Below are 22,887 nucleotides of genomic sequence, written 5' to 3' on the forward strand. Positions count from 1 at the left end.
CAGGGGAAAGTAAGATAGGTCTAGCTTGGAGTCATTAGCTGACCCTGCAAGAGTTCACTGACCATCCAGCTCAAGTTATTTCATTTTATGTAACTGTCCTTGTTAGGGAGGCAACAGTTAGACTGATTAGGTAGAGACAGTATCTCAGGCATCAGGCTAGCAGATATCTGTGTTCTCTGGGAATCTGACAAAGTTGAGTCTTACAAGAATGTGTACAAGAACTTACCGGCTCCACAGATTAGAGTACAACTCATGGATAGTAATAGATTCCAATTTGACATAGCATTGGAGTCTAAACATCAGATATATTTGTTGTTCTAGGTTAAAGGCCAGCTAAAGATTACCTAAAAGGGAAACCTACAGGAACTAGAGGGAAGACAGAAACATAAAAGGGACCAAAAGATGTTATCCTTCAGATTTCAATGTGTTCACATGTTGTATGCTGGCACTGTATCTCCTCGGCCGGGCTCAATAATCCATGCTGTGTTCATCAGTCTCTGAAACTTCTTCATCACACCTGAACCTGGCTCGCAATATTTCTTCAGCACCTTGTAATGGTGATTAGTTTTATGTAAAATCGTAGTAGTAGTAGGATAGCTGTCAGATAGTTAGAGTGGAGAAGGATTATTAGGAACACCTGTTCAATTTCTCATTAATGCAATTATCTAATCAACCAATCACATGGCAGTTGATTCAGTGCATTTAGGGGTGTGGTCTTGGTCAAGACAATCTCCTGAACTCCAAACTGAATGTCAGAATGGGAAAGAAAGGTGATTTAAGCAATTTTGAGCGTGGCATGGTTGTTGGTGCCAGACGGGCCGGTCTGAGTATTTCACAATCTGCTCAGTTACTGGGATTTTCACGCACAACCATTTCTAGGGTTTACAAAGAATGGTGTGAAAAGGGAAAAACATCCAGTATGCGGCAGTCCTGTGGGCGAAAATGCTTTGTTGATGCTAGAGGTCAGAGGAGAATGGGCCAACTGATTCAAGCTGATAGAAGAGCAACTTTGACTGAAATAACCACTCGTTACAACTGAGGTATGCAGCAAAGCATTTGTGAAGCCACAACACGCACAACCTTGAGGCAGATGGGCTACAACAGCAGAAGACCCCACCGGGTACCACTCATCTCCACTACAAATAGGAAAAAGAGGCTACAATTTGCAAGAGCTCACCAAAATTGGGATGTGGTGGAACGGGAGCTTCGTGCCCTGGATGTGCATCCCACAAATCTCCATCAACTGCAAGATGCTATCCTATCAATATGGGCCAACATTTCTAAAGAATGCTTTCAGCACCTTGTTGAATCAATGCAACGTAGAATTAAGGCAGTTCTGAAGGCGAAAGGGGGTCAAACACAGTATTAGTATGGTGTTCCTAATAATCCTTTAGGTGAGTGTAAATCATAGGTCATATGCTTAGTATCACAAAGGCCGAGTGCAACAGATGCAGTTAAAAAGGTTTATTATGATCAACAAAACAGGCTTATGTATGAGTACATGGTGAGAGTACAAACACAAGTGTAGTCCAAAAACACAGAGTAATCCAGTGCTCAGACAGAACACTCACAATCAACGATGACCCCACAAGGACTGAACACAACTGAGGGCAATATATACAGGGGCACACCACACACATAATCAGGCAGGGCAATTAAACACAAGTGAGACGCATTTGGAATCAAGATAGACAGGAAACAAAGCTAGACAAAAACACCAATCACCAAAATTACAAAATAAAACAGGAAGTAAAGCTGCAGACAATACACAAGGATATAAGTAACTAAATACAACAGAAAACAAGGAAGCAATCAATGCTCAGCTCTGTGTTCAGCCAACAAGAACACAGAGGTAATGGGTAAAACAAAAAGGACATTTAACAAAATAACAGAAAAACACCACACTCAAATCCAAGGTTGTGACACTTGTTACATTTCACCTCCTACATTATCATTGTTGACTGCTGTTTTTTTTGTTGTTGAATAAATTATAATACGACTTTATTGTCCACCTTGGTGGAAATTTGTCTTTGGCCCATGTGGCTGTTTAATGCAAAGACATCACATAAGAAGAACAGTGCCAGTGTGATTACTCAAAGAAATAATGTTATAATACACAAAATGACATTTGTTATAATTATAATACACCTTAAAAAGAAAAGATTAAACTGTATCATCCAGGCTGACTTAGAAATTAAACCCAACTGTTCAATTTTTCAGACTTGTCTGCTATCAGCCTGAGGAGTCCAGGGCTACACTGTCAGCTCAGCATGCTTCAAAAGAGCACCACGTGGTTGTCCACACCGTGTTTGTGGAGCCCTTCAACCCAATAATTGGGGCCCAGTACTTAGTTCTGGGTGAGGTAGAAAATGCTCAGGGTAAGGAAAGACTTTCTTTATTTGGAATTTCAAACAGCAGTTTCCTATTATTCTTGGATCCACTTATCAACGAGAAATTGACTGGCTATCTGAAAGTAGTATCACCAGATGTGAAATTGTATATGATATATATTATATGAATATGATTAGTATATAAATAGATTTTTATAAGCTGTCAAGTTGAAATAGAACTTAACTTACCTTTTTAATATCATTGTTTGTGTGCCTCAATTTCACCCACATTAATTAAATTAAATCTTGAATCACTGGACCCATTTAAGAAACATCCAGGACTCTTTGCCTCTGTCGCCTTCTTTTATCTGTATCTTCTCGTCTTACAGGGGTTGGCGTGATGGTCCGTGCCCGTGTGCTAAACTGTGTTGATGGTGTAAACATTGCTCTTCTACAGAAAGCCATCAATGAGCAAAGGAGCTTCTTTGGGGAGAGGGAGCGTACACCGAGTGATGCTGCACAACCTGCACATACAACGTGATCAGGGTCTTCATTCATCAAGTTTCCCAGGGTGCTCATTGAGTATCAGGACTACCAGTGCTGCCAAGGTTCACTGGAGTGCTGTTGTGTGAAAAGTGTAAAAGACATAGATGTACTGACTAAATGACTATCATGTCTACCTCTGATCATAACAGCTTTCGGCACTGTATCAGTCCTGGGGTTGCTATTTGATAATTACAGCCCCAAATGAATGGCTTGACATTAGGGTTGCATGTGTGTTCAACAAAGTATTACTAGCAGATGCTTTGGGCCATGACATGAATATGGTACATTTTGTTAGCCATGTTGAGCTGTCTGATAACAATAGGTTTTTCAATGCTGCAAATTTTAATAGTGGGAGTTTCCAGTCTTAACATCCTCGATGTAACTTTGTGGTCTGATATCTTTCAAATGCTTTAAAATCGTTACAATAGATGTGTCATGTATGGGTCACGTAATATAGATAAAAAAAAAAACCTGAATGGATATATTCCACTCACATTAAAATGGGGTTTCAAAATTCAAACACTCCTATCAAACACTTACTACTGATCAGACAGCTGAAAAGATATTTATTAGATACAATTTAGCAGCTAGGTGTAGCCTGGACTATTATATAGGCAAGGACTTGCACTGAAGCTCCACTAGCAGAATAAAAATCTTACTGGTTCCCAACCTTTTAGCTTGTGATCCTTCTTAATGTGAACTAAGGCTTAAATGATTAGTTTATTAATCTGTTAGTCCATTCACAAAGAACAATTTTGATAGTTGATTGCTGTCATGTTTCATACATAAATGCCATATATTTTTTTAATTCCTGCTGGGCCAATAGGAAGATTGGCTGCTTTTCTGTCTTTTCCTTAATGGCATGGTTTTGGACTCTTGGTTAGACAAATTCAACAATAGGAGGATGTCTGATTATTTGTAGTTTGGGAAATTGTTATGGCCATTATCTTCTGAAATTTCGTAGACCAATTATTAGATGACAATAAAAACCACTGCAGCCCATGTGTGTCTGCCCGATCTCTTACATTTTCATTTGAAAGACTGTTAGAGGCCTAAAGAGATGAAAGCATCCAGTATCTGAGAAGGAAAAAAAAAAACCCGATCCCGACCTCAGGTTGGGAACCACTTTATTAAAGGATTACTATGCCTTTGAAATTACATATAGTGTTTAATGACCAGCATGTTCATGTACGGAGAGCATACCTGCGGTCTACACGGAGAAATGGCCCGGGGTTTCAACGCGGCTGTCCCTCACCGGCTGTCCTTTCTCCTCCGGACTCCAGGAAGCGGGGGCTTCTCCCGATCCAACCCGGAGCTGTCATCGCTGTGGACCAGCTGCGCGCAACGGCGGAGGAGTACCTATGTTCCCTGGCGTCCTCGAGCAGCCAAGCGCGGCGTGGATCCAATGAATCTCCGGTCACTGGCTCGAGCCAAATCTTCGCGCACGGAGGATACTGTTCTTCAGTTGGCACTGATCAATGTTAGATCCTTGACTAACAAGACTTATGTTAAATGACCTCTTTTTGTCCCGGGAGCTTGACTGCATGCTTCTTTTGGAGACGTGGCTTCAACCCGGTGAGTGCTTCCCCTTCTCAGAGCTTCTTCCTCCGGCATGCTCTTTCTTTAGCTCTCCTCGAACCACAGGAAAAGGCGGAGGGCTAGCGACAGTTTTTAAAACCAGTCTTGACTGTAGAAAAACCACATGTGAACAATACAAGAGCTTTGAGCTGCAACTCTTCGAAATTAACCTTACTTAACGGTGTTATGCGCGCTCATTTACCGCCCTCCTAAATTTAACAAGGATTTTATTAAGGACTTTTCGGCGTTCGTGGCGGACATTGCTCTTAATTATGATCATTTTTTAATTGTTGGTGATTTTAATATTCACGTTTTTTGTGCTTCTTCTAAGCCTTTGGTCAAGGACTTTTTTAAACATTTTAGATTCTTTTAACCTTACTCAGTCTGTGAACTGCCCGACCCATAACAAGGGACATTTTTTGGACCTGGTCTTGTCCCATGGCCTAAATCTGTCCATAAAGGACATTTCTGATGCAGGTATTTCTGACCACATGCCTGTCTTGTTTTCTGTTTCTTTGCCGTTCCCTCAAAGCAAAGCGTGCATCCCCATGCGTCAGCGGCGCGCAATTAATCCATCTACCGCTTCCCTTTTAGCTGCAGCGTTCGACACCTCTCCTTTAATGTCCCTGGATGCCTCCTTTTCAAATTTGGACATTGATGAGCTGAGTTGGAGTTGACTCCACGTGCATAGAAATCCTTGACTCAATAGCACTGTTTATGCACAGGAGCTCAAACTCAAATGGAGAGCCATGGTACAATGACACTACTCGTGCTTTCAGAAGGAAATGTCGCCATGCTGAGAGTAAATGGAAAAAAGACAAACTTCATGTGTCTCTGGGGATTTTAAGAGACTGTTTGTCTAACTACCAGGACGCTGTCAAAGCTGCAAAGACTCAGTATATGTCAAACCTTGTGCAAAACAACTGTCACAAAGCTCATGTCCTTTTTAATGTTTTAAATAGGATAATCAATCCCCCTGAACATCCTGGCATTATTCCTAGTGCCCTTCTGTGTGACAGATTTTGTAAATTCTTCACTGATAAGATGTCCAGTATCCGGGCCTTAACCCTTTGTGTTGCGCCAGTTCCCAGTATTATACCTTTATGTTCAGCTGTTTTTGAAGATTTTTTGTCAATACCTTTGTCTGACTTGTCAAAGACGGTCCAAAATTTAAGACCCTCAGTCTCCTCATTAGACAGCCTTCCAGCCAAACTTTTTAAAGATGTTTTTGACTCTGTTGGGCCTTGTATTTTAAATTTGATAAAGATCCATCCATCGTCAACCGCTTATCCTGCATACAGGGGGGCTGGAGCCAATCCCAGCTTGCATCGGGCTAAAGACGGGGTACACCCTGGATAGGTCGCCAGTCCATCACAGTGCCACACATAGACGAACAACCACTCACGCTCACATTTAAGGACAATTTAGGGTCACCAATTAACCTAGTCCGCATGTCTTTGGATGGTGGGAGGAAGCCGGAGCACCCTGAGAGAACCCATGCAGACACAGGGAGAACATGCAAACTCCACACAGAAAGGCCTCCTGAAAAAGCACAATTTGGACCCCTCTGCTTTGTCCAACTACAGGCCAGTTTCTAAGCTTCCTTTTTTATCTAAAGTTCTAGAAAAAGTGGTATATGCCCAACTTCAATTGCACCTTAATTCAAACAACATCTTTGAAAAATTCCAGTCTGGTTTTAAATCTTGTCACAGTACAGAAACTGCTCTTTTAAAAGTTTTTAATGATCTTCTTTTAATTTCTGATTCTGGTAGCTCTGCTGTGCTAGTTCTTTTAGATTTGACTGCAGCGTTCGATACGGTTGACCACAAGCTTTTATTGTCCAGACTCGAGTCCTGTGCAGGCATTAAAGGCACAGCTCTGAAGTGGTTTCAGTCATATCTGACAGACAGGTCTTTTTCTGTAAATCTCGGGCCTTTTTACTCAAACAAAGCCCCGATTGACAGCAGGGTGCCTCAAGGCTCAATTTTAGGCCGAGTCTTGTTCTCGCTGTATATGCTGCCCCTGGGATCAATCTTCCAAAAATACATTTCCTTTCACTGCTTTGCAGATGACGTCCAAATTTACCTACCTTTGAATACCAAAACAAACTCAGTTGAAGCACTGAGAAAATGTCTACATGAAGTAAAAGACTGGATGTCACTGAATTTTTTTAACTTAAGTGACAAAAAAACTGAAGTTGTAATTTTTGGGGAGCCCGATGTCTTTGGTTTTAACAATGCTCTTGGCCCAATATCCTCAAACTGCTGCCCATTTGTAAAAAGTCTTGGTGTTTTTATTGACAGATCTTTTAAACTCGATAAACAGATTAGCTCAGTGGTAGAAACAAACTTCTTTCAGCTCAGACTTCTTGGGAAGGTCAAGCCTTACCTGCCCCCTAGCCAACTGGAAAAAGTAGTGCATGCCCTTATCACAAATCACCTGTACTATTGTAACTCATTGTACTATGACCTTGATCAGTCTTCAGGGACCATCGTATTTATCTGATATGCTTATTTTGCACACTCCAGTCAGAGCACTTAGGTCTACTGACCAGTTGCTTTTAGACTGTCCAAGGTCCAGACTGAAAACCAGAGGGGACAGAGCTTTTTCAGTAGCAGGTCCTAAGCTCTGGAACTCTCTTCCTCTCAACATTAGAGCAGCTACCTCTATTGAGAGCTTTAAATCACTTTTAAAAACACATGCTGAGCTGTGACATTTTATTGTTGTTATTGCTTTAAGTATAGTTTTTATCTGTTGTCTGTTTTTGGCATATTCTGTTTTAGAAGGGTTTTATTCGGCTATTTATTATGCTTTTTATCTTATGCTGTTCTCTGTATCTGTACAGCACTTTGGGACAGTAGTGACTGTTTGTAAACATGCTATATAAATAAACTTTGACCTTGACCTAAAGTAAGGTCTAAACTGGTATGACTTTCTTGAAAGTAAATGTTGAAAATGTGTTTTGTTTAAAAAGACTAAACAGCACTGAAAGGGAGTTCATGCTCTTTAACCATTATAATTTAAATTTATTGATATTTGTATCAAAGTATCAAACAAGATTGAGTTTAAAGTGTCAAGGATAACCCATGAGTAATACAGAATCAAATCAATCTTGGTAAATAGCATTGCACCATGTCCCAGTATCCCTTATAACACAATAATATCAAAGATAAACTATATTCTCTTTTTTTAAATTAAATCAAAAAAAATCTCATCAAACATGTTTGATAAACAAAGGCAACTCAGCAGCAACCATTTTGGCAAGACAGATAGTTTTGCAGTAGAAGACTTTTCCTGAGTCAAAATGTACATTGTAATTAATGTAAGCATTTCATATGGATTTACCATAATCTAATAGTACATTATAACCACATCACTCCACAGACATACAGACCGATAACTCCAAGTAGTTTGTAAACATATCTAGAATCTTGCATATTTAGAAGAGTTGTACACTGGAGTTTGACCAGCCTCTTTGGATGACGCAGGCAGCATTGGTAAGCCTGACATTGGGTCTTTCTTGCAGCGACCCAGAGCTTGTTTGTAGCTGATCTTCGCCTTTGTGATTGGGTCTACAATATCTTTGATGTAGGTCGACTCGGCCTGCAGCTCCCTCAGTATTGTGCTGTCAATCATTTTGGTCCCAATGGCATCCATGATGCTTACTCTACGGCCAGTGTTGGGATTGACCAGCCCTCCAGTCAGGTGCTGTGTCTCCATGTAGCGTAAGGCGGTGTCCTTTGGCATCCAGCCTTTCTGAGCAGCTTCTCCTACAGACAAACACTCTCTGGTCATGGGGTCTTCAACACCAGTGAAGGCCCTTTGTGCATTGAGTAGTCTCTGGATTTGACTGTCTTCAATGAGGCCTTTCATTGCTGCCTTGTGAACTGTGTATCTCTCTTTGCTGTTGATGTCAATGATGCCTCCTGTTGATGCCTGTGCTTCTAGCAGTTTTTGGGCAGTGGTTGGGTCGATCAGTTTACGCATGGTGGCGCTGCGTATTGTATAGCAGGTGTTGGTGTTTGTATCCATTATCCCAGCAACTGGGTAGATTTCTTTAGCAGTGGAGAGGTCTGGGGGGGCAGAATTCACTGTTGTGGTGGACTTTGGGATGATTGTGTTCAACTGGGGTAGCTTTTTATTGTCACCTGCAACCAGCAAGGCAAACTCTGATATGGGAATCTTGCCTTGTTTGTATTGTTGTAGGTTATACTCCGTCAGCCTGCCTGCCTTCAGGGCATCTTTGATGGAGTACTGCTTTCCACTCTTGCGATCCTGCAGTACAGATGTCTCCCCATCAGGTCCCAAGGAAGTAATCTCCTCCCAGTCACACTCCAGCTCCTGCAGGTGAATGTACTGTTGACGATCAATCATGCCCTGCAGGAAGGCATCATAAGGAGACATGTCTTTGCCTGTATCTGGATCCAGAATGGTGATTTTAGTGGAGACATTGGTCTCTTTGGTCCTTGTCTCTGCCTGCTCCTCTTTCTGCAGGGTCATCAGAAGCTCCCGGATGGTGCTGTCTCGCAGATGGATCTTGTCTTTTTCATCCAGGATCTCCCTCTCCAGACGGTGCGTTTCAGACTCCATCTTAAGACTCCTGTCCCTGCTCAGCTGTGTTCTCTCACTCACTAGCCTGCTCTGCTGCTTGAAAGACAGGCTGATGTCGTGTCTCGTGGTCTCCAGCGTCCTGAGCTCCCTTGTGAGGTTGTCCCTCTCCCTCTGTAAGGCATCTCTGTTCGAAATCAGGGTAGTTTCCTCTCTCGAAGAGCCTGATGTGCTGATCAGAATGTTCATTTTCTCATTGAGACGTCTGATTTCATCTTCCAGGTCGCGTCTTGTAAATTTATACTGAGACACCTGTTCCCTCAGGTGATCCCTCTCTGCTTCGACAGCCTGGTCTTTCTCAACACGGACAACCTCTTTGTACACCGTCTTCTGACTAGACTTCTCCTTCTGCAGGATCTCAAGCTTTAGAGTGATGCTTTGGATGTCTCTCTGGAGACGCAGGATATTGCTGGTTTCCCGGTCCATGTCTGACCGAAGACTGTTGGTCAGCCTGTCCAGTTTTGGGTCTCTTTCGACCTTCAGTACCTCCTCAACAACAATACTTTCCTCAACAGGAGGTGGGGCATTTTCCAGCTGTATGATGCGCAGTCGGAGCTCTCTGAGTTCAGACTCGGCTTGATTCCTCTTTTGGCGCTCATCACTCTCTCTGAGGATCCTTTCTAGATCTTCTACCTTTGATCTTAGCTGCTGCAGCTCTAGCTCCAGCTGACGCCGAGCTGTTACTTGTTCATCCAGGTTCCTGCTGAGCCTCTCATGCTCAGCTAACTGCCTTGGGTCCTTCTGTAAACGCACAACTTCTTGCACAACCACTTTCTCCTCAGGCTTCTGTCTCTCCAACAGGATGTATTTGTTTTGCAGATCAAACACCATCTCTTCAATGCTGCGCCGCAGCTGTGCCTCCTCCCGCACATTTTTTCTCATGCGGTCAGCTTCCTTCTCCAACAGAGGATCAGGTTCATACTTGATGACTTCTCTGGTGACAAGTTTGGTCTCTACTTTGGACTTTTCGGCCTTCCATTCATCTCTCTCTTTCCTGAGAAGTAGTACCTGGTCCTGGATGGAGTTGTAAGTGGAGTGTAAATGGTTCACCTGATCATTGAGCCTCTGAATCTCTCTCTCATTTTCAGGGCTTCTTTCCTCCTTAATCACCTCTTGGAGAACTTCCTTCAGCTCCACTTTGGGCTTCTCAGAACGAAGGGCGCTCAGATTAGACGTGACCTGGGTGATCTCCTTCTCCAGATCAGAGCGCTGCTTGCTGGTGTCTTGTATGTCTTTCCTGAGACGCATTATCTCCATCTCTGTGCTTGGGTCTATCCGGAATATCTCATTGACAATTTCCTTCACCTCGACTTTTGGTCTCCAGTCTTGAACTTCTCGGTAGCGGCTCTGGAGCTCCATGAGTTCTTTGGACAAAGAGTTGTTTTCAATCCTCTCTTCATCCACGCTTACTCGAATCCTCTTAGATTCAGTGATGAGTTCAGGATCTTGTTCAATCTTTTTCACTTCCTTAGTGATGACCTTCGGCTGGATGTTAGGAATCAGTCTCTCAAGTGCATTAATCTGGCTTCTTGTCTGGAAGATTTCATCATTGATGAGCTTGGCCTTGTTGGTCTCATCAGAAATTTCTGTCTTAAATACTTTCACTGCTCTCAACATCTCCGGGTTCTGTTCCACTTTCACTACTTCCTTTTTAACCACCCTCTCTTTGATGGTTGGTCTCTTCTGCTGAAGAATTGTGACTTCTGTCTTCATCTGAATATGCTCCCCATCTCTCACTCGAATTTCATCTCTTATCCCTGCTATTTCGTCTCTTATTTTAGTGGCTTCTTTGTCCAGCTGAGGATCTCTCTCAAACTCTGTCACTTCTTTGGTCACCAGTTTGGGTGTAGCGGTTTTGAGGGTTTCCTCCAGAATGGTTATTTTCTTGCTAAACACCTCAACCTGACTCTGGGTGGTGCTACGTCTCAGGCTCTCTTCATGCAGTGTGTTCTGCAGAGCAGCCAAATCACTTTCCAGTTTGGGGTCACGGTAGTACTGCAGAACTTCTTTCTCCTCAACACGCTCCACTCCTCTACGACTCTTCAACGACATCATCCTTTCTTTAAAGGTTTTCAGGTTTGTCTCTACATGCATTCTCCTCTCCCTCTCTTCATCCAGTTCTTTGGACAGACTGTTTAGCTCAGAATAACTCCTTTGCTGGCTTTGACTCTGCACTTGTTGCTGTGCCACCATTTGGACTTTCTCTTCCTTCTGTAGCAAGAGAAGAAAATTAATTGTACAGCAATAAGTTGTCAAGTGATTTGTTTTGTGACTTAGCTAGTTAGTTTTATGTAGAACATTTTATAGTAAAGAGTTAATGCAAAGCATAGAAAACAGTTTTCTTACTTGTGAAATGAGATTCTTAGCCAAGCCCATCTGTTTTTGTTGTTGAGCGTTTTCAGCTGTTAATTTAGCATAACGGTTGACCAGATCCTTTTCCTGTAATAAACAAGAGACACAGCAAACCATCAGCCACCTTGATCTTTTAATAAATGTAACAGTATATTAAAACATATGAGTTTAAATGTTACCTGTTTCTGAAGAGCATCAGCCAGTGTAAGCACAGAAGATTTCTTTGCAACAGGGGCTCCAGCATTCTCAAGTGTACTGTTGTATTTGTCAACATTGACCTCGTATTCCTGTACAGATTTGAAGAATTAGGCTATACTTACTGGTTTGAGCATAAGGTAATTTATTCAGTTTATGAAGTATGCTTGCATTAAAAGATGCGGACTATTTGTAAATAATTTTTTGAATAGAAACCGTGATTTAAAACTTTTGTAAAATGATGTCATTTCTGATGGTAGCGATTTTTTCCTTTATTTAGTTTTGATACAATGCCTACAATCACCAATACATTCTCTTTATAATGTTCAATAGCATTGTATCATAATCCATTTGAGTCTTACATTCATTAGAATCTGCAGTTCTTGAGACAGGTCAGATGCTCTGCCTATGTCGTCTCCCTTCCTCTTCAGGTCCTCCATAACCCTCTATGGTGAAAAGTAAGTATATGTTAATCACTGTAAGTTATTAATACAATCTATCATTTAATAATAGCAGATACTTAAACATTTACATATTTATGTATAAATAAATCACTGACAGATGTAACGATTTATAGAGGAGTGGATAAAAAGAGACAAGCACCCTCCACTATTCTCCACCTGACACTTACTGTACTGTCAGGAGACAGTCTCACCTGTTGGGAGCTCTGCTTAGCAGCGATCTGAGACAGATCATCATCGAGGTTAATCTGGTTTGTTGGCAGGTTTTCCAGGTAGGAGTTCGTGGATTTGCGTATGCTCTGGAACTCCTGGTTCTTGGTTGCAGCTTTTTGTAAGATGTTTTCTCTGAGAGAATTCATCAATATGACAGAAAATGTAACAACTGACTTTGTAAAAGCTCTGCATTATGGTACCCTGAAGTTACATATTCAGGGTTATACATAATAAGTCCAATTTCACATAAAACAAAAATATGTATGCCTGTTCTTTCTTCTTCTTTTATATCCTTTTATTCATCTTGGACCCTCAGATTTATCCTGTGACACCCAGGTTGGAACCAGTCTTATAGTGGATTTCAAACTGAAGTCCGCTGTATGATTCTCACCTCTCATTCAGCTGGTTGGCCACGTTTGTGTAGCGGGCCTGCAGCTGCTTGACCTCTGTTTTCTGGCGCTGGATGTCAGGGCAGTACTCCTGGTAGCCCTGCTGCAGAGAGCTGCACATCTTTTCTGTGGTCTCCAGATCCTGACTCAGCTTCTTCATGTCGTCCTGAGCTGCTGCCACAGACTTACGCTTCAGCTGGATACAGCAAAGGATACTTGCATTTTACAAGCTGTCAAATCTAGGTTGAGTCCATGAGAAAGAGAATCACCTTGTATGAGGTAAGATGTTACAGAAACGTGGAAGTGCATATTTCCTCACCTGAATGTCCCCAGCGCGGGTTTGGATCGCGTTGGGCACATCAAGGATTGGTCCATCTTCACTCAGATTCTTCTCAAACCCGGAAACAAGGCCATCTACCTTCCTGATCTGCCGCTCCAGGTTGAGAGATGCATTCGCTCTGAAAAAAATAAAATAAATGTTCTGATAAGTGTACTGAGATTATTTAGTTAAGCAGCAGAGCTCAGCAAAGCACAACCAATGCACACCTGTACAACTATGACAGAAGGAGGAAGAGTTTTCCAAACCCTTCACCACTTCCCAGACAAAGCATACACTTACTTCTTGGAGTAGAGGTCAGCAAGCTCTGCAATGCTGTTGTGCTTGTTGTTGGCAGCACTCAGTTTGAGTGGCAGTGCAGAAGGAGTACTATTGGGATCTTTGGAGAGCAGGGGCTGCAGGTCAGACTGAGCTGCCAGCTTCTGCTGCTCCAGAGACTTCAGAGCCTTGGTAGTTTGCTGTAAGGGACAAATGTAGATACTTTAGATTATTGCATTAATATACTGTATCATCAAATATCAAATCATCTAGTGTTCAAGATGTAACCTCAAGCTAGAATTACATTCATGTCTGTCAAGACACATATGATATGTGTAGTGAATAATTGGATAAAAGGTATAACATTTTTTTGGCTGAATGGAAGCTATCAATATATTGGTGATACATATGTATGATTCCAGTGAATATACCTTGTTGAATTGATTAATGAAGGACTATTAGAGATGCATTAACTAAACTTGTTTACTATAGTGTATGTCGAGTGTAACTTGTCGAGTATAACTACATAACTTCTGGCATTTCTTCTAGCCTCTTGATGAGCTGTAGGTGAAACTCACTCACAGGATCACGACTCTAGACTCATGAGAAATTACATCGACCCACATAGATTTAACATTATGTATTTAAATATGAAATAAGTTCTTATGTGTCCACCAGGTCAATTTTTGTCCTTATTTTATAGCTTTTTGTACGCTTGGCCTCGTACTCCACAGGAGGCCACTTGCTCTCGCAATTTCCCCTGAAGGTGACAGGATTCAGGGTGTACTGTAAACAAACGTCGAATATGCTAAGAAACAGTCTAAATGAGACTGGCGTGAAAACACGCCAACAGGAGCAACCTTAGCTCCAATGAACTGAGATGAAATGAAACAACACAGTTGCCAGTGTTGATCTCTGTCTGGGACTTCATTCCTCTCACCTCCTGTTCCATTAGCCTTTTGGCCAGATCTCCGGCCGGGTCGCTGCGGCTCAGTGGTGCTCGCATGCGACTCATCATGCCCTCTTCAGCCTTGGTCAGTTCTTTGTCCAGCTTGTCCAGCTGCTGAGACAATGCTGCTGCTTTGGGGTCCAGTGGGGCAGAAGACACTGGGGCTACATGAGGAAACAGGGAAGTTTATTGATTGGCCTAATCTGATTATAACCTTAAGATAAAAAAGACAAACTATGTGTGCAACTGGTAAACAATTCAGTTTATAGAACTGATAATGCCACGTAATTATGTAAGGATTAATTTATAGAGACTGACCTGATTGTTGGGACCTAGAGATCTCTGATTTTTGATTCTTCAGAGAGCTCGCCAGAGCAGCTCTTCTCTTTTTGATGTCTGCAAGTTCACCACCCAACCTAATAAATGAAGGAGGAAGGTAGAAATAGGAACAGTATCACTGACATATTCTTGCATTGTTTGTTGCAGCTGCACAATAATAGAGCCTTGCATTACTTACAGGTCCACTTTGTCAATGGCCTCTGGATCAGGTGGTGCGATCTGGAAGCACACTCCTGGGAAAGTTTTTGTTTTCCCATCAGTGGAGATAACATCCCAGTTCTTTATGTCTGAGTTAGATTTCAGGGTGAACTTGTCCCCTCTTGAAAGAGAAGCCTAGATGATAATAAATAAAACACATGGACAATGAATAAGAAAGGCAGTTGACAGTCTTTGCCTTTTTTTTTTTTCTGTGAGTGCCTGATAAAAATGTATGGCTAAGAATTCCACCTTATCTGTCTCCCAGTCACACAGGGACTCCACTGTGATGGGTCTGTTGGGGTTGTTGCGTCGTAGCTTCAGAGGAGCAATGGTGGTGCTGCGTTTCCTCAGGTCTGCCAGCAGCTGTTCGCAGTTCTGTACTGACTTCTCCTCCGCCTGGAGGAAAACAGACACAGACAAGATACCTTAGAAATACTCATCTTGTGGTAGAACAACAAATCCTCATCTGACACATTATCTTAGTATGAAGACTAAATCAAAAGTACTTCAAACATTTATCTCTAATAATAGTTTAAAGGTTCAGTGTGTAGGTTTTAGTGGCATCTAGTGGTGAGGGTTGCAAATTGCAACCAGCAGCTCAAGGTGCATTCACATGCTCCTGGGATAGGCCCATTTCCTGAGTTGTGAAGTCATTCTTCCGACTTCAGTGTGTGTTCATGTGCTCTTAAGTCAGAATGTGGAATGAGCATGGACGCCACTACAAAGATGTGTTGGATTAGCATTATCAGAGCATTATCAGAGCATATAAACAACATGCAGACATCTAGTTCAATCTACATGGACAGTAAACTAACCGTTATAGCTATATTACAAATGACATGTTTGCAAAATATGTCAATGCAATATGTGATTTTAAACTAATCAAAGTACACTTTTTTTCATCCGCTCACCCCTCCCATTCCAAATGGGCAGGAGAAGCTTATTGACTATTACTACTAACATGCTTGTTCTTCTTCGTACGTATTCAACGTAGTGACGTAACATGTTCTGAAGAGCCATTTGTCCATTCGGGCTACTGTAGAAACATGGTGGTGCAACATGGCTAAGTCAATGTAAGGGGACACCACTGAAACATATTTATGTATCTTATATTGCATTTCTGTCAATAGATCCTTCTAAATATTACACACTGAACCTTTAATGGAATTTTATTTGCTGGGAATGTCCAAAACACTCAATGAAATAATGTAACTATTTCTGTTTCCCCCTGTATTTGAACTTTAGGAAACCTGATAGATAGTTATGTTAGAATGAACTGTGGGAGCTGGATTTCCTTTAATTATTAAACCCTTTTAAATTGAGGAGAAGTTGTGAGAAATTAGTAAAAGAAAGACTGTGGCATTATTTATCTGTGGGGGTGTACTATTTAGTGCATATTAATTGTGCTGTGTATATGAATCTTGCTCTATATTACAACTAAGAAACACCATGTCACTTCTTTTTATAACTATTTACAATAAGACAAGTAGGTGCTACAGTGTCATTCATTATTTCATATCGTCTCCTTTTGAATATTCGGGTCCTCCTTTCGGCCTCTCGTTACCCTCTTTTTCCTCTTCTTCTTCTGCAAGTTGTTTTTATTTGCATCGACTTGCAGCTCTTGATTCTGCCTCTGTAATATGTAATGTGTTGTAAGGACCATAACAAAAGCTCCACTGTACCTCAAGCTGCATCAGTGTCTCTGCGTTGCTCTTCTTGCTGATGGACTTGGGATCCAGGCCGTTGTTGAGTTTGGTCAGTGTCTCTGACAGTTGCTCAGTTTCCAATTGGTACTGAAAATCACACAAAAAATTATTATAACAGTTCACGCTACAGAGAGATGACAAAGAGACAAAATGTGCATATCTTCCCACACATATGTGACTCAAATGGTGGTGCATGATGCACCATATTTACCCTTTTGAATTCCTCCACATTGTCCAGGTGTGTCTCTTGACAAATGCAGAGATTGAGGAATTTCTGCCACTCGTTTCGTACGGTATCTTTCTGAGCCTGTAAATGTGATGTAATGTTATGAGTTAACCTAACATGGGTTTAAATGGCATTGAAATGAGTTTAACTAATGAAGACTTTTTTTGTTGAAAGAAGTGTATTCTGGTTAATGACAGGTACCTGTATTGTGGCACTGGCAGGGTGCTTCAGGTCAATGAGTTTGTCTCCATCGTCCTGGAGTCTGTTCACTTCGCTCTCGTGCGACAGCAGGCTGTTGTTCTTGAAGTTCTGATTGAGATCAAATCAAAATGGGGTTATTTATGTCGTTAACGCCATCTCATTATTTGGACTCATAAGTTGCCAGGAATTGTATCTTTCACTGTTTTAACAACTTGTCAGTCCCGACCTCATACTGCCTGCGGACGTCAGGTGGGTCCACCATGCGGTCACTCCAGTCCTGCCTTTTTATCTTGTCTTGTTCTTCTCCCAGGAAGGCCACTTCTTTGTTGCAACCATGCATGTATTCGTACAGACTGTTCAGGTAGTGGCGACGCCACTTGGAGTTGTCCTGCGGAGAGAATAAATGAAACTGATTCAAACCTGAAAGTACAAATAATTTATATCAAAGACATTTGAGAGCTTTAGGCTTTCTCAATTTTATGTTGTTGAAAAAGAACCAATAGCGTACCGGTTAGGGAGCAAAGGAGGAAAAGCTCACATTTTGTTTTTGATTTGGATATTTATGATTTATTTGCTAAGACACTATAACAAATAATCCGTTGTGATGCATGACCAGCAGAAAATAAAACTTGTGTCCTTAACTTTTAATGTGAAATAATTACTAATGACTATTAATAACAAATAAAAGTCAAAGAGTAAATATTAATGTTGAAATAAAGTGATGAGATATGTCTCAAAGATCTCCCATTGAATGTTCACTCAATGACTTTATAGGCTTTTCATCATAAAACTCAAAAATAAATGATGCTGTACTACATGTGATCAACTCAGCTCACCAGTAGATTGTTGTACTGTTTCTGCAGGTCTGTGTATTTCTCCTGAAAGACAAGAAAGCAACATGTTTTTCATTAAGATTAAAGAAGACAAGCAGGAAGTTAACAGGCTGAGTGCTCAAAGTGTCACTTGTATCTCAAGTTAAGATGCTCAGAGTATCCTGTGAATGTGTTTTCATTTAAACACGTTTGTTCACCTTGCTGCCGGCTGAGCTGATGCAGAGCTGCGACTTGTAGGTCTCAACTTCTTTGTGCAGAATGTTGTGAGCGGCAACCTGCTTCTCCAGGTCTGCCATGGTTGGGCCATAGTCCTCTGAGTTCACCTGTTTCTGAGAGCGCAAACACCGGAAGAACACAGTTAATGGTATGTAGAAACAAAATAACGTGAAAGGGTGAGTCTTACAGGTGTTTTAACTCGCTCAACTCTGGTTAATGTGTTTTTGCAGGGTAGTGAAAGCCTTTATGGACTGGAAACATGCACAAGCAGGATCATTGATGGTTTTGGTCTTTTCGTGGGATTTGTTGACAATAAAAAATATTAAAAAAACTGCCATCGTTATTCTTCTCAAAGAATGACACCAATCCACACAAAAAGTTTTTAAGCAGACTGACCAAAATGTTCAGAAAATGTTATTACACTTACTTGCTTCTCGTTGAAAAGAGGCCCCCAGTCGATTCTGGGCATCAGCGACACGTCATCAATCTGCTCGTAGATTTCTCTGTAGAAGGCACAGTCCTTCAACCAGCGCTCATGGAGTCGGAAGACGCTGGGGAGGAGATGCAAAGAACTTCGTATTTATTGAGAACCAAAGCGTGCAATACGTTTTGAAATAAACATACAATTAAATGCAGCCTAAATATTTAGTGTGAAGAATTTAATACTATGATCAGAGTTTTTCATCTGCTTCTTTTCACAATTCATTGAAAGTCATTATTATTTAATTCCAATTGTTTTCATGTCCAAATGTCCTTTTTCCAAAGTCTGTTTGCTTTTTCATGGCCCTGTTTGTCTTGATTGACAGACAAAGAAAAGTGGCCTTGTAAATAATTATTGGTTTTAATTGTATATACTTTGGGCCTCCATGAAAATTGGCATTCGCTTCAGGGTGGAGACTCGATGATGTATTGGCAATCACTCAAAGGATCACAAAAGATACTTTGTCTCGTTTAACTTATTGTGTTTATTATTCTAATGGTAAACCACCCTGTGTTTTCTGCAACAACTTACTCGCCCTCTATCTCTCTGGCCTGTGGGTGACTGAGCTTCTTGGTTTTGTCAACGTCCAGGAAAAGGTCCTTCAGGAGGCCCTCAGCCTCGCCCAGCTTGTCTGATATCTCATCCTTATGCTTGAAGGGCAGCTCATTCTTGTCATTTTCAGCATCCTGGTGGAAGTAGACGACAGTTAGGGGGATTTTCCTGTCAAGGTGATGTATCATTAGTGCATAAGTTTGTGTTTGTTTTTCAGTAGGTGCTTTTGTGTTCTCACCACAGCCAGCAGCTCCTCAGACCGGAGGATGTCCTTCTCAACCTGGTCGGCATTCTTTTGCATCTGAGCGACCAGCAAGGCCAGGCTGCTGGCGGGGCTCCTGCAGCATGAGGAGGAAGGTCATAGGTTAAGCCACAAGCACAGATCTGAACATGTAGCTCAGTTCAGTCTTCCCCTCTCATGCTCCGTGATCCCCCTCACAACCCCACGTCCTCTGTATCAGGACCGACACTCAGCAGTAGAGGTGGCGAAGTTTGTTTCATTCAGGGACTCTCAATGATGTACAGTTATCTCACTGATCATGATCTAATTATTGACTGCAAAACACTTTAAAAGACAAGCTAACTTTTAGGGAATCTTTACTTTTATGTTTTTCTTGTTGAAAAAAGACAAAGAAGAGTAGGGACATTTTAATTACACTTTCTCATACCATGAAGGATTCATTTTCAAGAACAGAAAATAAAATTGGTGTATATTTTTGGACAAGCTTCATATCAGTAGTTTTTTACATTAACCAAAGAGCCCAGACATGTTGTAAGCGTTTCTTTAAATGCTAATCATTCCACAGTGACTGACTGTGACTGTCACTCCCTCTGTCACTGTTTGTGTTGCTCTCCTGTCGATGCCACTCAGTGTTCGGCTGAGAAATGGTCAGACAGACAAAAGGAGGAGGAGATTCTACTGGCTGGCAATGAGAGAGGAACAACATCCATTAAACGTTTATTTGGAGTCAAAAAACAAAAGATTGTGGAGCTTGGGATTTGGATAAAGGAAACAAAGGATGATGTTGCAATCTATATCTATTTTTTGTGTAAGAGGCTTCGTGGTGACTAAATCTTCTGAGTTTGTCTGCGAGTTAGTGATAAATTATACATAAATTAAATTTTGTAAATTGTGGTGAACTTTGTAGTAAAATGGAAACTATACAGTCACCAGAGCTGTTTTCACCATCTTCTCATTCACAGGTAAAGTTTTCTTCCACCGCTGCAGAAAAGCATCTCATTAGAAGAGAAACTTGCACTTGAATTTCTTGCATGTAGCCTATTTGTACTTTGCGTGTCAAAACATCCAAAGTAGTGTGTATATAGATGAAAATCCAGTTTCTACACCATTTCCTCACACACTCATTCACCTGTAAAATTTCTGTTTAATACCAGGTGTGGAAAATTATTTTCTTTTGTAATACTAAGAAACATCCTCACAATTTGCAGCATTTACTCTGTAAAATCAGTCACTGCTGCATAATGGGAGACAGTTGTTCTTTTTGGGGGGTTTGTTCAAAAATCTGAACAACCTGCCCACTGACGCCATCCATCCATCCATCGCTTATCCTTCATACAGGGTCACGGGGGGCTGGAGCCAATCCCAGCGCGACATCGGGCGTAAGGCGAGGTACACTCTGGACAGGTCGCCTGTCCATCACAGGGCTACACATACAGTGGGAGGAAGCCGGAGCACCCGGAGAGAACCCAAGCAAACACGGGGAGAACATGCAAACTCCACACAGAAAGGCCTGGGTTTGAACCCATGACTTTCCTGCTGTGAGGGGACAGTGCTAACCACTGCACCACCGACATCATAAGAAATAATTTCACATGTTAAACTCTTGTTAAACTCACTGTCTTCTCGCTGAGAGTTTATGCTACAAGGCTGATTTACAACCTGAGAACCACCTCAGAGCTACAAAGTCATCTCCCCCCAGAGAGAAAACAAACGAATGACATTTAAGATAGATTTACAACAATGACCTGAATGCAGTTTCACACAGCTCTTTAATGATGGTAACGATGGAGCGACAGAGGAATGCAGAGAACTCGTTGCTCCTCCTGATCTGTACTGTGCTCCTCCTGATCTGGTTCTGCTGCCACTCTGACAATGGCCTCCCTATTCCTGCTCACTCAGCAGGAGAGACAGGTATCTGTCAGTTTGCATTAGTGCTGAGACAATAAGTTGATTAATCTGTTCATCAATGGATAGAATATGAATCAGTGACTGATTATTGATTCATTATTAAAGTTAAAATTTTGAAGTCAAAATTTAAGTAAAAATGTGAAATATTTGCTGGTTTCAGTGTCCGCAATGTGAGGATTAGATGCTTCTCTCTGTTTTCTATCATTTCTATTGACATAATATTTAATGAATTTAATAATACAGAAAATATGGAAGTTGTCAGACAAAACAAAAAACTTGAAAACTGTAATTGTGATCTGGATTTGCTGACAATTCATAGACTAGACGATCAATCGCTAAATCTAAAGATTCACCAATTATGAAAATAATCATTACTTGCAGCAAGTTTCTTATCAGCCAAATGAACTGAGCAATATGTCCTGTGTCACAACATAAAGTACAGTTGGGAACCAACGCCCACGAGAGAGACAGAAACCAGCAGCGCAGTATAGACTACCCTGCCCTCAAACTGTCCAGGGCAGGGGAAAGGTGAAACCACAGGCTGGTCATAACTATTCATTAGTTTGGCAGCCAGCTGTATCCCCAGATTCAGTTATGCTCCTGTCACAGATCATGTGTTTAAAAGCGGATTTAAAGTCATTAGTATGTCAATTAAATCACTTTAAGTCAAACATGTCCTGGTGACCACAAATACAACCTGTCCTCATCACTCCTCATTACTACGAGTTAAATCAATTCATCATCACCTCTTTACCTGCAGTAAGATCAGAAACCCGAGAGATTTCTTTTCATATTTAGCAAATTTGAGGCGGATACACTGACTGATCATTTGGCTCCGCACTGTGTTTAATGCATGAAAAAGGAGTGAACATTTCACATATTACACATCCAATAAAGCTTTTTCAGAACATTTAAAATCTTATGTTTCTTCTTAATCGAGTTGCAAGCAGCCTTCTACCTCCAGATGAAGTACTATTTTGGAACATGTTCTGTATTAGTGACACATATTTCCTCAACAGCAGCCGGGCCAGACGGGACACAGGACATCCTGGGTAAATCCCAGCTGTCGGATCATCTCCTGACACTGAAATTATCACGCAAAGGTTTTTCTTTCCAAACAGCAATGTTGTGCTAGCCATCAAAAGTCTAAATCTTGGCTCAGGTTTGAGGAAAACTGGCACATAAAGTCAACTTTTAGCAGGTTTAGGTGCCTGAGAAGCATGTTGGAAAGAACTGATGTTTTTCCTTTGTGTGACTTTGACTTCTTGTCAAAAACGCATTTCCACTAGTTCCACCTGTAGCCTCAAAGCACGCTTTCCTCACCTCATGTTTACAAAGTAAACCGGACCTCTTGGCCCTGTTAACAGGCTGGCAAACATCTCACAAAGCGTTCACCATCCCTGAGGACTAACTTTGACATAACTCAGTGAACAAATATCCTGAGCAAGCTTGCCTTAAACATTTTTTTCTACCCCAACCATCATGTAACTGGAGGTGAAAAACAACAGAGAAAAAGAGGACAACAGCACGCACATGAAACATGACACAGTTCTCGACTCGGGGAAGAACAGGAAGGGGGGGACATGGCCGAGATAGTGTCACCATACGCATACATTCATAAAGTCCTCGGGGAACCAAAAACTCACGTGCTGCTCTTGCTCGTGCCTTTGAGCGTACTATCCTTTTTCTTAAACATCCTGGAGGTCGTGGAGGGGAGGTCACGTAGAGATCCCACAAAAATCTCACTCTGTGCTCTCTACTCCTTCTTCG

At 41.5% G+C, this 22,887-nt stretch overlaps 2 protein-coding genes across 2 annotated transcripts in view; one reads left to right on the forward strand and one right to left on the reverse strand.

Annotated features, from left to right (window-relative positions):
• Nucleotides 1-3,878, forward strand: part of ten1 (TEN1 subunit of CST complex) — an 8,241-nt gene extending 4,363 nt beyond the window's left edge. The window contains exons 2-3 of the mRNA XM_046047683.1: nucleotides 2,221-2,378; nucleotides 2,720-3,878. Coding sequence (XP_045903639.1) covers nucleotides 2,221-2,378; nucleotides 2,720-2,871 — 310 coding nt within the window. The 3' untranslated portion in view covers nucleotides 2,872-3,878. The remainder of the gene's footprint in view (nucleotides 1-2,220; nucleotides 2,379-2,719) is intronic.
• Nucleotides 3,879-7,457: 3,579 nt separating this feature from the next.
• On the reverse strand, nucleotides 7,458-22,887 carry evpla (envoplakin a). The gene is made up of 22 exons (XM_046047680.1): nucleotides 22,764-22,887; nucleotides 19,207-19,306; nucleotides 18,948-19,102; nucleotides 18,363-18,486; nucleotides 17,917-18,048; nucleotides 17,723-17,764; nucleotides 17,113-17,274; nucleotides 16,887-16,994; nucleotides 16,671-16,766; nucleotides 16,436-16,546; nucleotides 15,003-15,149; nucleotides 14,734-14,888; nucleotides 14,535-14,632; nucleotides 14,208-14,380; nucleotides 13,292-13,467; nucleotides 12,992-13,130; nucleotides 12,675-12,868; nucleotides 12,265-12,415; nucleotides 11,972-12,055; nucleotides 11,594-11,701; nucleotides 11,409-11,501; nucleotides 7,458-11,273 (listed from the first exon to the last, which is right to left on the reverse strand). Exons 1-22 carry the CDS (start codon nucleotides 22,811-22,813, stop codon nucleotides 7,878-7,880), a joined length of 5,994 nt encoding a protein of 1,997 aa, XP_045903636.1. The 5' UTR covers nucleotides 22,814-22,887; the 3' UTR covers nucleotides 7,458-7,877.

Source organism: Micropterus dolomieu, linkage group LG04 (genome assembly GCF_021292245.1).
Source record: "Micropterus dolomieu isolate WLL.071019.BEF.003 ecotype Adirondacks linkage group LG04, ASM2129224v1, whole genome shotgun sequence".
In the NCBI taxonomy this organism is placed as follows: domain Eukaryota; kingdom Metazoa; phylum Chordata; class Actinopteri; order Centrarchiformes; family Centrarchidae; genus Micropterus; species Micropterus dolomieu.